This window comes from Lipophrys pholis, assembly GCF_963383615.2.
Source record: "Lipophrys pholis genome assembly, chromosome: 13".
Taxonomy (NCBI): Eukaryota; Metazoa; Chordata; class Actinopteri; order Blenniiformes; family Blenniidae; genus Lipophrys; species Lipophrys pholis.
In genome coordinates this window covers 28,327,594-28,341,064 of record NC_137632.1, presented here as the reverse complement: position 1 = coordinate 28,341,064, position 13,471 = coordinate 28,327,594, and the positions used below count along the sequence as shown (strand labels likewise).

Genomic DNA, 13,471 nt, shown 5'->3' with positions numbered 1-13,471 from the left:
CGACGTCGCATCTGTGTCGCTTCATTCGGGATTTTTCCCGGAAAGATTTTCTGTTCATCAGAAAAACGACGATGCTCGATAACGATATAAAAATCTAGAGCTACGCTCGGTAGAGCGCGGCCCTTCGCCAACGCCACATTTATTTATTTGAGCATTGCTATCTTGTTAGCCGTTAGCTCATATCGATGCTAACTAGCCTGTCAGGTAGCGACGTGTGACACACTGAGCAGGGAGCGTCTCCATGGCAACAGACGATGATTTCTTCAGGTTTTTTTGGGGATTTATTCAGGAACATTTAGCCGCTAACGTTCCACAATCTAACGGATTGGTCCTCTAATGACGACAAATCATCCCTGAAGATTTCATGCAATTTGAGTTAATAGTTTTTGTTAAAAGTTGTTAAAAGACCTGCACACAAACAAAAAAATAAATAAAAAAGTAAAGATGAAAACAACCTTTTCGGCCAACTTTCGTTGGTGTTGTTAATAATATTAAGAGTTTAGTTTTTTTTCTCAGTTTTCACGTGAGACATGAAGAAAAAACATTTCAAATCTATTAAAATGCATGTTTCTCCTGCAGCGAGTGAGAAAACAATGGAGTTTGAGGCCTCGTTTCCACGGCGACGCTTCCAAGTGAAAAACGCCTCGTTTTCACTTTCCTGTTTCCGAAAAGTTTCACGTTCACACGGCAACGTTCTGTTGTTGATTACGTGTAAAAGTATTTTTGTCCCGTTGAGTTTGTGAATGTGTGTGTGTCCCTCCTCCTCTTCCTCATCCTCTTCCTCCTTTCTCCTCTTCCTCCGGTCTTTCTGCCATTTCCATGGGAACACGTTGTTTTCATAACTTTGCTGTGTGAACGGGAAGCTTTTCTGAAACGGCAAAGTGAAAAGGAGGCGTCGCCGTGGAAACGAGGCCTCAAGCTACATTATTTTCTCTAGAAAAATTAACTTGGACAGATTTTATATGTTTTGAGGTGAAAACTCAAATAATCCCTAATCTGACTTCAGCCGTTCAAACAGAATCTAGTTCATGTGTCGGAATAAATGTATGAATGTTTTTGAAATTCATAGTTAAATCATCCAAAGTGAAGAGAAGTGGAGGACTAAACCGAAGAGGGATTTCTCTTCACATGGATGCAGATTTTTTTCAGATTTTTTTAAAGTTGTTCGGCATCAAAGGACTTTTTAAGCTGGAGTTGGTTTTAATCCAACCAAGAAAACAAAGTGACGCGTGAAGCCTGGATGGACTGAAATAGTTAAAACACTCGCCAGCAGTTTTTCCCCTTTGAGCGGCGATGGAGCGTAAAAGTCCACATCTGTTCATGAGCGCGCCGCGTCACGGGGGCGCGCGCCGCTCCAAGCCAAACAGCCAAGCCTCAGACTGTCCAGCACACACACACACACACACACACACACACACACACACGCACACACACACACACACACACACACACACACACCGCTGCGCTCCATTTCACACCATGAAACAATAGAAGGGCGCGCAGTTGCAGCGGTTCCAGCGGTTTATGGCGCAGCGCTGCGTCATGCTGACCTCAGACCTCCAGCTGCCCGCAAAGCCCCGCAGGAGCGGCGCAGAGCCTCAGAACTGCCCCGCTCCAATAATACCCCAGTGGAAAGTCCCTCGGGTCATTCTGGTAATTCCATGGGAACTTTTAAAACATTGTTGTTTCTTTTTCATGCAGTATTTTTCCACTTTGCACATGTGAGACTTTTTTACATTTTTGATATTTCACGGGCTGGATTTGCCATAAAAATAAGTTAGTAGAAGTAAAGTAAATATGTAGGAAATGTTCATCTTCTATTTATTCAAGCACAAAACAAATCAGTCATTTCTAATCCTGCGTTGTAATTTTTTTGTGTTTTATAAAAAAAAGTTCCTAATTTTAATAACCAGCATTTCCAGAACGAGGGGAAGAAAAATCTACTTTTTGTGTTTTTCATTTGTCAAAAATAGAATATTCAATGACTAAAAATGTCCATTTATGTCATTAAATGTTGAAAAAATTAAAGAATAGATTGAGGACAGAAGTCAGAATTGTCATTTAATTCAATCAAATCTAATTTACAAAGAGAAAAAATTTCATTTCATTTCAAAAACATGTTTGTTTCTTGTGTTATTTTGAGATTCTGGCTGGTCTCTGGTTTCAGGCTCCTTGATTTTCCCTCCCGGTGTCTGATCGCTGCTCTGCTGTATTTCACCTGGGTGTGATCGTCGGCACCTGGTGGCTGTGTCTTCACCGAGTCCTGGTTGTTCCTGTCGCTCTGCAGCGTCTCAGTCCGGGCTCGTGTGTTTGAACTTTCCTTTGTTTTCTCCTGGGATCTCGACGACTTTCTGATTTTGGGTCGTTTGATTTTGGGTTTGCTGAATTTAAAGGAGGTCCGGTCAGTCCGAACAAAGTTTTAATATGAAAATAGTCATAAAAAGAAAGATACAGATTGAAGCACTGAGGTAGAATGAAAGGACGTGGAGAAATGAGAGGATCTCAAATAAGTAGAAAGTTTGGACACTGCAGTATCACGAAAAGTGGTTGATTGTATTCAGAGGAGCAACAGCGACCTCTGCTGGTTTTACTAGAAATAACACCAGCTGAGGCCTCGGATGAGGAAAATGGAAATTAAATCACATAAATAAAAAAATGAAACAAAATCAAGAGAAATGGAATAAAATATAATGAACAAAGTCAATTAAATAATGTAAAAAAAACCATTTAAATATAAAATTATAAAAACAAATAAAACTGAATAAAAAAATCATAAAAATGTGTTGAATCATATCAAAAAAAATTAATTTAAAAAACGGAAAGATTACTGCGATTTTTGAAATATTAAACTAATAAAACAATAAAATCAAACATAAAAAAAATAAAATAATAGATAAGAAAATAAAGTTTAATTAATCAATTTTAAATTTTTGTTGGCACTTTCATTACTATTACTTTTTCTTCCAAAGATTAATTTTATTCTTTGTACTTTTCCTTTCCTGTATTGGTCTAACTTTTTTCCCTCCGTGTCTCAAATATAAATTAGTTAAATATATGAATGAAAATATGTGTTCATGTTCTTCTTGCACACAAAACTTGAGTGTGGAACATCAGTTTATCCTCTTATAAAATACAAAGTAAAAAAAAAAATAGCAGAAACGTTTGTAAAAATTCTGTAAATCCCCTCACAGAAAGACACTTTATTGAGAAAAGATGCACAATAAAATACAGCACGATGTCCACAGTGAGTCAGTAACACGTCCGGAGTGCGGAGGGCGTCCCACAGCTTTACTTCATAGAGTAAATACAAACAATGGAGACAGGAAGTGAAAACAAATAAAAACTAGTGTTCAGTAGATCCGGGGTAAAGTCTGTCAGCTGATCCGTCCAACCAGCTGCACCAATCACCATCCAGCGCTGTCACTCGCTGACCAATCACGTCGCTCCCTCGTCAGCGTCACAGCTCGTCCTGCAAACAACAACAACAACAAGTCGGACGGTTCAGTTCAGGAACTTTCATCGATCTGAGGGTCGGAAAATGAGAATTTTAGCATCTAATTTAAATAAAAAGACCAATTTTAGGTCTTTAATCAGAGTAAATATGAATAAATCTGATATTACCTCGAGATAAACTCAGTAAAAAAGTAATTTAGAGTTCATTTCAATCGATATCTGGTTCAAACTAAACAGTTAAAACTCATTCATGAATGAAGATTGGCCGTGAAGCGTTGAAATGACACAACGACGACAACAAAGTAGCTCGGAGCCACTGAAAACACAACTTTTTGAAAACGCTCCGACTCTGTGCCTCATTTCCTGCTTTTTAATTTGTGAAACACGTTGAGCTGTACTTAACGTATCAAACAGACTAAATAAAGTAGTGGGGTTTTTTTTGTACTATTACAATAAAGTGAAGTAGCTCAATGCACCATCTTGTGGTACAAAGTGGAATTGCAACACTTGCTGATTGAAAATTAAAGTGGGAAATCTTTACAAAAACAAACAACAGCGCCAACTTGTGGCCTGGCAGGCTAACTGCATCGTCTTCAGTATGAGCAAAAACCGTGCGTCGTTACCTGAGAGGCTGTCGGGTAAAGATCACGGACCAGACGGACTCACCTTCGGATCCTTGTGTAACCGTGGCGACAGACGGTCTAGCCGCTGTCTGATGATGTCGGAAATCACGCCGGAGTCCCGACTGTTGATGTGCTCGCCGCTCTGCTCGTTCTGCACGCACACACACACACACACACACACACACACACACACACACACACACACACACACACACACACACACAAAAACACCTTTTTTCATTCACAAACTCAACGTGACAAAAATACTTCACGTAATCAACACCAAAACGTTGCCGTGTAAACGTGAAACTTTTCTGAAACAGGAAAGTGGAAACGAGGCGTTTTTCACTTGAAGAGTTGCCGTGGAAACGAGGCCTCAAACTACAGTATTTTCTCATTCGTTGCAGGAGAAACATGCATTTTAATAGATTTAACATTTTTTCTTTGAGTCTCAGGTGAAAACTGCGAAAAAAAATATCCTTACAATCTTCTCCACTAATTTAAAATGACAGAATTTGAACTATGAGGGGAAAGTACAGAAATCGTGGGACGAACGCGATAAAAAAATCTCAAGTTCAAATTCAACTGCAGCTTGGAAGGAAGGAAGGAGGAAGGAGGGAGGAAGGAGGGAGGAAGGAGGAAGGAGGGAGGAAGGAGGGAGGAAGGAAGGAAGAAGGAGGGAGGAAGGAGGGAGGAAGGAGGGAGGAAGGAGGAAGGAGGAAGGAGGGAGGAAGGAGAGAACTAAAGAAGGAAGGACAAATGTAATTATTGATCAGAGTTGTTTTATAATCTCAACTCTCTGGAGAAAAAAAAGAGAGACTCCTAGTGGACAAATCAGGAACAGCAGTGTCTCTTGATTCATGAATTGAACTTTTTAAGGTCGTTTAGAGCCAAATGTTTGAGACGCTTCATCCAGTCAGATGTTGGGAGTTTTTTTGGAGGAATTACATGAAAACTGTATAATAATCCCAAATATACTGGACAGTAACAAACTACAGTGACTCGACACTGCCGCCTAATGGACATAAAGAGACATTACGGTCTACTGTTTTAGCACTGTGTGTGTGTGTGTGTGTGTGTGTGTGTGTGTGTGTGTGTGTGTGTGTGTGTGTGTGTGTGTGTGTGTGTGTGTGTGTGTGTGTGCTCTCACCCTCTTCCTGCCCTGGTAGGGGTAGAAGCGGACGGTGGGGTACGCAGTGATTCCTGCTGATTGGCAGGTCTGGTGATGAGCCTGACAGTCCACCTTCCCCGCACGCACCTCGCCCTTCATCATCTGCCCACCGCCAGACAAACATCCCGTTAACAGCCTTTCCTCTATCCTCGTCGTCGTCGTCGTCATCATCATCATCATCATCATCATCATCGTCATCATCATCATCATCATCATCATCACCATTGCCTCACCCGAGCCAGAATCTCAAACTCCGGAGCAAAGTGCTGACACGGGCCGCACCACGGGGCGTAGAAGTCCAGGACCCAGTGATCTGGACCGAACAGAACCAGAGACCTGAAGGTGTCTGGAGTCAGATCCACCGAGGCCCGAGGGAGAGAGCTGCACACACACACACACACACACACACACACACACATACACACACACACACACACACACACACACGATTAGAAGAGACTTCACACCAAATAGAAGGAAGGAAGGAAATGTGAATGTGAGCAAGTAAAGGAAGTAAAGGAGGAAGGAAGCAGGTAGAGAAGGAAATAAAAAATAAATAAGCAACTGAACAATAAAGGGCACAAAACATCAAGTGGAGGAGGAAATAAAGGAGGAAGTGAGTGAGACAAAAGTGAGGGAAGAAGGAAGTGAGTCGGGAGGAAGTGAGTGAGGAAGTGAGTCGGGAGGAAGTGAGTCAGGAGGAAGTGAGTCGGGAGGAAGTGAGTCAGGAGGAAGTGAGTCAGGAGGAAGTGAGTCAGGAGGAAGTGAGCCGGGAGGAAGTGAGTCAGGAGGAAGTGAGCCGGGAGGAAGTGAGTCAGGAGGAAGTGAGTCAGGAAGTGAGTCAGGAGGAAGTGAGTCAGGAGGAAGTGAGTCGGGAGGAAGTGAGTCAGGAGGAAGTGAGTTGGGAGGAAGTGAGTGAGGAGGAAGTGAGTCGGGAGGAAGTGAGTGAGGAGGAAGTGAGTCGGGAGGAAGTGAGTCGGGAGGAAGTGAGTGAGGAGGAAGTGAGTCGGGAGGAAGTGAGTCGGGAGGAAGTGAGTCGGGAGGAAGTGAGTCGGGAGGAAGTGAGCCGGGAGGAAGTGAGCCGGGAGGAAGTGAGTCGGGAGGAAGTGAGTCGGGAGGAAGTGAGTCAGGAGGAAGTGAGTCGGGAGGAAGTGAGTCGGGAGGAAGTGAGCCGGGAGGAAGTGAGTCGGGAGGAAGTGAGTCGGGAGGAAGTGAGTGAGGAAGTGCTTCCTCACCTGAGCGCCCACGCTCTGAGTGATTGAGCGTCTCTGTGCCAGCCATTGTAACTCCTGCAGAGAGACAAAATAATAATGTAGAACTTCTAGAACAGAAACACGCAGAACATTCGGCAGCGTGACCTACGAGAAGCGGTCCGGCTGGCGGGCGCTGCCGGGGTACAGGCGGATCTCGGGGTACGCTCTCACGCCCTGGTTCTGACAGAACGACTGGAAACGCTGACAGTCGACGGAACCGACCGAGATCTGACCCGACAGCAGCTGTGAGAGAGAGAGAGAGAGAGAGAGAGAGAGAGAGAGAGAGAGAGAGAGAGAGAGAGAGAGAGAATGAGATAAAAAAAATGTATTGGTTTTTAAACACCAATAAATAAATAAATACAAGTAGATGAAAACATAACCTTCACCCCAACGTCCATTGGCGAAGGTATTAAATCCACCCTGTATTGTACCCCCCCACCCCCACCCCCACCCTGTGAATCTTTGGCGCCCCCCTGTGGAGGTCAGACACCCTGGGTGGGAATCAGAACCTCAGTGGAAGGTCTGGTCCCCCAGGAGGACAGGACGGTGTGTCGTACCCGGGCCATGCGTCTCCACTCGGGCAACAGAGCCTGACAGGGGCCGCACCACGGAGCGTAGAAATCCACCGCCCACACCTCGCCGTCAGCCCGACCTGCAGCACAGGCAAACATTTACACTCAGCCGGGAGGAAACGATGAAGCTTTCCTCTTCCTCCAGGCTGTGGGAAGAAAACAGGTTCTGGAAAGGACTGGAACTCTCTAAATGTTTCATGAAGGAATGCAGTGGATTTAACTGAAGAGAGAGAATCCATCAAGAAAATTCAACTCGTTAATCTCAAATTTGGATCACTTGTTATTAACTAAAATCACAAATTTAATACAGACAAATTGTGTTTATCCTGAAATCTTTGACTTGAATATAAAGTTCTGTGTACATGACAGCGTTTTGCTCCCACTGTTACCTTCACAACCGAACTGTGGCGTTGGCGAAGGTCAGCACTCTACCGAGTGTAGCTCTAGTGAACGTTTGTGTCGTTTTGTTCTCTGCTGCATGTGTGTGTGTGGTTCCATTACAAAAACAAAGCGCAGCACCCACTAGTGGCCCGGCATAAGAACGACATTGTTTTCCACGTTTCTGCTGTTTTGGTGTAAACGGTGAAAACGTTGCCAAAAGGCAAAACGATGCACTTTCACTTGAAATGCTGCCGTGTAAACAATGTTTATACCGTTAATCTTACTAAACAACCATTGGCGACAGGAAGTGGAAACGTAGGGGAAGGCAAATTAAATTACGATTTAATTTTGAAGCGTTTAACTGAACTTGAAATCCGCCAAGAAGAGCAGAACCACCTTGTCTCATCTTTTGCTTTATATATTTTGAATATACATTATATATTTTCCATAGTAATAGTTATATGAATATATATATTTTCTTTTCACTGTAAATGTTTTATATTTACATACTTGAAGGCCAGGCTATTTGCACTATATCTAGTTTCTTCTCCACTGTTTGGTTGAATGTTAGTTACACCTGGATAGATAAATAGAATTGTGTGTCGTCTATAAAACAATGGAAGTTAATGGAGAGTTCCATGGTAACATTCCCGACATGAAGCATGAAGCATAATGTGCAAAGTGTTGGTCCCAACACAGAAACCTGTGGAACTCCATGGTTAACTTTAGTTACATGACCTAGTTCAATCACAGTAACTAGACAACATTTAGTATCTAGTTAACAATTCAAGCAGCCGTCTGCTCTAACGAGTTTTTCATTCTTCTCGTCACATTTTTTACCTTTGACCTTCTCTTTGAAGCTGGACGGGTCGAAAACCGTCACGGAGGGATTGATCAGATCCTGCGGAGGCGGAAAAGAAACTTTCAGACGTCGTCATCAGAACTTATTAGAGAGACGAACGTCCCTACGGAGCGATTCTCACCTCTATGAACTCCAGGATGCCGTCGGCTGAGTGATGCCCTTCGTACTCATGAATGGAGGAACCGTTGAAGATCACGGTGGTGGGATAAGCCTGGATTTTATACTGAGGCAGGAGGAGGGAGTCAAAATGAATGGTCCAGTCCGGAGGGTGTGTGTGTGTGTGTGTGTGTGTGTGTGTGCGTGCTCACCGTGGAGCAGAGGGTGTGGTGAATGGTACAGTCCAAAGTACCAAACTTCATCTGTCCGGCGAGTTGGATGGAAGCTTTCCTCAGCTCGGGCAGCAGAGCTCGGCAGGGAGGACACCACTGCACACAGGAAGTGATCAGCGACACAGGAAGTGATCAGCCACACAGGAAGTGATCAGCCACACAGGAAGTGATGAGCCACACAGGAAGTGATCAGCCAAACAGGAAGTGATCAGCCACGCAGGAAGTGATCAGCCACACAGGAAGTGATCAGCCACACAGGAAGTGATCAGCCACATAGGAAGTGATCAGCCACACAGGAAGTGATCAGCCACACAGGAAGTGATGAGCCACACAGGAAGTGATCAGCCACACAGGAAGTGATCAGCCACATAGGAAGTGATCAGCCACACAGGAAGTGATCAGCTTTAACATTTACATTTCTGGCACTTTGAATTCCCTTCAGGACTTTTAATCTGCTCTAAAGAACAGCGTGTGGGACATTACCAAGATGTGAGGACAATTTTAGAAATCCTGCTTGAAACAACGGAATTTAAAAGCTCAATACGGACAGTTAAACTTTATATTAACCCTTCGTAGGGCGACTCACTGAAAATACTTAAGAAATGTAGAGTTTCTGCCTCGTCGATGTAGTTGAGGATATTTTAATGTACATGAATCTTAAATTTAAACATTTTAGAAGCAGAAATTTTAAAAACAGGCTTTTTCACAAGTTATGCAATAATTCTCATTGTTGGTTTATTTATTTACTTGTTTGTTTGTTTATTATGAATTACAATTGTTCAATAAATATAGTATTTTATCATGATAATATTATTACTAATATATATATTCTTATTGTTATTAATAATAATAATAATAATAATTATAATAATAATAATAATAATAATAATAATAGGTTCTTTGCTAGGATTTTATTTCAGATAAGCCTGTTAGATTTTTATCGCCCCCCTTTAAAGGAATTACAGTCCAAATTAGATTCTCTATTTTCTTTGTTTGAGAATTATTTTATTTTATTTTATTCTATAAAATTCCATGTCTCTTTGTAAATGGACATCTTGTGTTTTGCACCAGGTTTATTGTTAATATTTTTTAAATTGTCCAGAAAGAGTGTAATATTTTCATCTTTTAAGATAATGAAGAATCAAACACAGCTGTGTTATAAGGCGAAGTTCCTCGTCATCGTTCTACGATATGAGCTGCAGGATTAAACTCTCCACATCTGTTTGACTTGTAGGTGGAGCTTCTTCAACCTGCCTCAAAGGTAAACTAGGAATCATCTCAATCAAGCAGAAAAAACGTGTTCAGGCGACATTAAAGTCTGCTGGCGTCACAAAAAAGACGTGAGCTTCAATAAAGGCGGTTAACACCAAGCAAAGGGTATTCATGGGACTGTGGCGTCTCAGAAAGTCACAGGAAATGTCACAATAAAAGTCAAATAAAAGTTTTTTAGAAAGTCAAAAACAGGGATGGTGACTGAGAATAAGTCCCAGAACGTCCAATGGAGAGTGACAGAAAAGACAAAGGAGGTGTCGTTAGTCTGGAAAAGTGTAAGACAAAGTCAGAAGAGACTTAGAAAGTAAAAAAAAAAAAATAGGTGACAAAAGAAAAAGTCACTAAAAGTTAGAAAATCAAAAGTTTAAGGAAAGTCAAAAACAGACTTATACAGATTATGTCACAAAAGTCACGAATAATGTCCCAAAAACGAGAGAAAGTCAGTCAAAGAATCAGATAAAGTTCCTGAAAGTTTGAGAAAGAGACAAAAGACTGAGAGTGAAAAAGTCTCTGACAGAAACGTAAAAATAAAAGTCACAGAAACTCATAAAATAAAATAAAATAAAATAAAATAAAATAAAATAAAATAAAATAAAATAAAATAAAATTAAATTAAATTAAATTAAATTAAATTAAATAAAATTAAATAAAATTAAATAAAATTAAATAAAATTAAATAAAATTAAATTTAATTAAATTTAATTTAATTTAATTTAATTTAATAAAAAAACAAGAAGCCAAAGTAAATCTGAAAAAGTCAAAGGAAGTCAGAAAGAAAAATCTTGAAATCAGAAGTTGTTACTGAAAGGTTCTGGAGCGTTTGAAGAAAGTCACAGATGGCGACGACAACAAAGGCACAACTGAATGTGACAAAGTGGGAAATGGTCAGAAGAATTTAGAAGTAAAACAGAAGCAGAAACCAAAAGTCGAACAAAGATCCAAACTTTAGACGGAAAATCTGACAAAAGAGAGAAAGACGGAAATCGTCACAAGAAATCACAAAGTCATGAAACGTCAGAGGAAGAATAGAAGAATTCATAATACGACATAGAAAATCAGACAAATCGACAATTATGAGAAAAAGAAGGAAATCAGTCTTGAAAGAAAGTAAAAGGAAACTTTAACCAAAGCGTCTGGACGGCGTCATTAAAAGTCATTAAAAGTTATTAAAAGTTATTTTAAGTGAAGAAGTTCAGTGTCCAGGAGACTTGTTATGGAGTGAATTCAGGCAGAGGAGAACTCCACCCGACCTGGACACCAACTTCATCAGTGAAGGTTTGAGGGTGTGACGGATCCTTTTCATTACTGACCGGAGCGAAAAAGTCCACGAGCCACGGCTCCTTCCTGTCTGACGGGAAGTTCTCCGGCCGCAGCGTCGTCACGTGAGCGCGGACGCTGTCTCTGGCAAAACCCACGATGTTGTAGAGAACGTCTTTACCTGAAGCCGGAGAGACGGCGCAGAGTCACACAAACACTGAAGTCACTTCACACAACAAACTTCCTCTGGAGGAATGAAGAGCCACAAGTTTGAAGTTTGAAGCGAACCGACGATGCAACACGAGAGAAGATGAATGAAAGTGGAGAACCGACCGTGGTGGATCTCGAAGTCGTGGACTCCCAGACCCTTGAAGACGGCCACGCAGGGTTTGTGGATGTAGAGGGACTCACACAGCTTCGCATCGACACGACAGTCCACCCTGCCCACCTGAACACACACACACACCGTCAGCACACACACACCGTCAGCACACACACACACACACACACACACACACACACACACACACACACACACACACACACACACACACACACACACTCTACCTGTATGTGGTCGCCCCTCAGGAAAGCCTGCAGCTTCTTGTACTCATTGGAAATCGGACTTTTGTCTCCGACCGTGAAGCTGACCAGCCAGCGATGATGAGCCAGTTTGTTCTGAACACCGGGGAGACGTTCCAACACGTCAACGCGTATCGTAGAGCCGATGCAGCGAAACAGAACTCAGCTCTTGTAGAGTTTCCTACCTGGAAAGTGTCGGTGGTGAGCAGCTCCAGGTCGGGCAGGTGGTCGAGGACTTGAGTGTAAATCTCTCTCGTGTCCAGAGAGTTCAGCCACTTGGGAGACACGAGCAGAGAGTCAGGGAAGCTCAGCGGCTGCTTCACCGATCACACACAGAAGCTCACAGTCCTACCAGGATGCTGTCCTGCTGGTCCAGAGAACTTCCAGGAGGGAACAGGGCCGTCGCTCCCGTCGTCACCTGAACGCAATTCAATCAGTCAGAACAGGTTTACACCACGTTCTCCAGTGAAAACAGAAAACTCTGCTGGGTCCGTTGGCACGACAACGGTGTTCAGTCACTGAAAATAACAACAAACCCACTGGGCTGTACTCAGCATCATGAAACATGCTAAATAAATCATTTTATTTTGTGCTATTACGATAAAGTGCAGTTGCTCAATGCACCATCTTGTGGCACAAAGTGGAATTGCAACACTTGATTGAGAATTGAGGTGAAAATGAATCTTCTTCTTAACTAGTTCTTCTGCACATGCTCAGTAGAGACAATCAGAACAAAGTTTCCTCCGTGGCGTCATGACTCCCAGTCCATGTTCTCCTGGAACTTGGTACTTTTGTTTTGACAGGCACCGAAAACGGAAGAAAAATGCAAAAACGACGCGTTTTCACTTAAAAAGTCGTGCAAACGAGCCTAAACGAACATCTCGTCATACAAATCCCTGTTATGCTGGATGTGACTAACTGGATCAGAGATCCTCACAGAGCTGCTCCTCCTCCTCGGCTTCTTTGCAGACGACAAGTCTGATTAATCACCAAATTAAACCAAACTAAGTAAAGTCTTTTCATCCACCAACTAGAACCAAGAGCGTGGCTCCTCACCTGGAAGCTGTCACAGAGGTGCTGGTCGTTGGCGCAGTCGATCCATCCCACCTTCACCAGACCGTCCTACAAACACACCACACAGGACACATCACTCTTATTCAGCTTTTTTACCTTTCCCAGGAGCCTGTGACTTTAAATGTGATCCTAATGTGTTCAATGTTATATAAATTATATTGAACTGATGATCAGAGGAATAGATTACAGATTCTAGAGAACAGAATACTATAAATGACTTGGGCAACAGCAAGCATACATCTTATTATTTCAGTATTATTCAAATTGAAACAGTTCAAGTTAAAACCACAAATCATTGATTCACTTTATGACGTAATATAATTATTACAATATTAGTGGAAAAACATTTTGCCTGCCTCATAATGTAAAATCAATAATAGTAAAGGTTTTTAAGTTCTGGGCTCAGAGTCTTGTTACATTATTGACCAGTTATTACATTTTGGGTTTTATTACATTATATTTTATAACAGTTTGTGTTGTCGTTACACGCCGGGCTCTAACTCGGCTCGTTGGAGGAAGTAAAAGTCCTTTACACACTTTGTAAAGCCGAACTTAACAAACTGCAATACCTGGAGGAAATACTAGAAACTTGTAGGTAAATAATCTTGCGCCTCCCTCTCTCTTTCCCTCAATTTCTTTAGT

At 42.1% G+C, this 13,471-nt stretch overlaps 1 protein-coding gene across 1 annotated transcript in view; it reads right to left on the bottom strand.

Annotated features, from left to right (window-relative positions):
• Positions 1–3,164: 3,164 nt before the first annotated feature.
• The window catches only part of dnajc10 (DnaJ (Hsp40) homolog, subfamily C, member 10), a 19,567-nt gene continuing 9,260 nt past the window's right edge, over positions 3,165–13,471 (bottom strand). The window contains 16 exon segments of the mRNA XM_080477812.1: positions 3,165–3,469; positions 4,120–4,227; positions 5,227–5,349; positions 5,481–5,628; positions 6,483–6,536; positions 6,610–6,743; positions 7,058–7,152; positions 8,294–8,354; positions 8,437–8,538; positions 8,624–8,740; positions 11,227–11,354; positions 11,507–11,621; positions 11,741–11,851; positions 11,941–12,030; positions 12,108–12,173; positions 12,812–12,877. Coding sequence (XP_080333938.1) covers positions 3,458–3,469; positions 4,120–4,227; positions 5,227–5,349; positions 5,481–5,628; positions 6,483–6,536; positions 6,610–6,743; positions 7,058–7,152; positions 8,294–8,354; positions 8,437–8,538; positions 8,624–8,740; positions 11,227–11,354; positions 11,507–11,621; positions 11,741–11,851; positions 11,941–12,030; positions 12,108–12,173; positions 12,812–12,877 — 1,530 coding nt within the window. The 3' untranslated portion in view covers positions 3,165–3,457.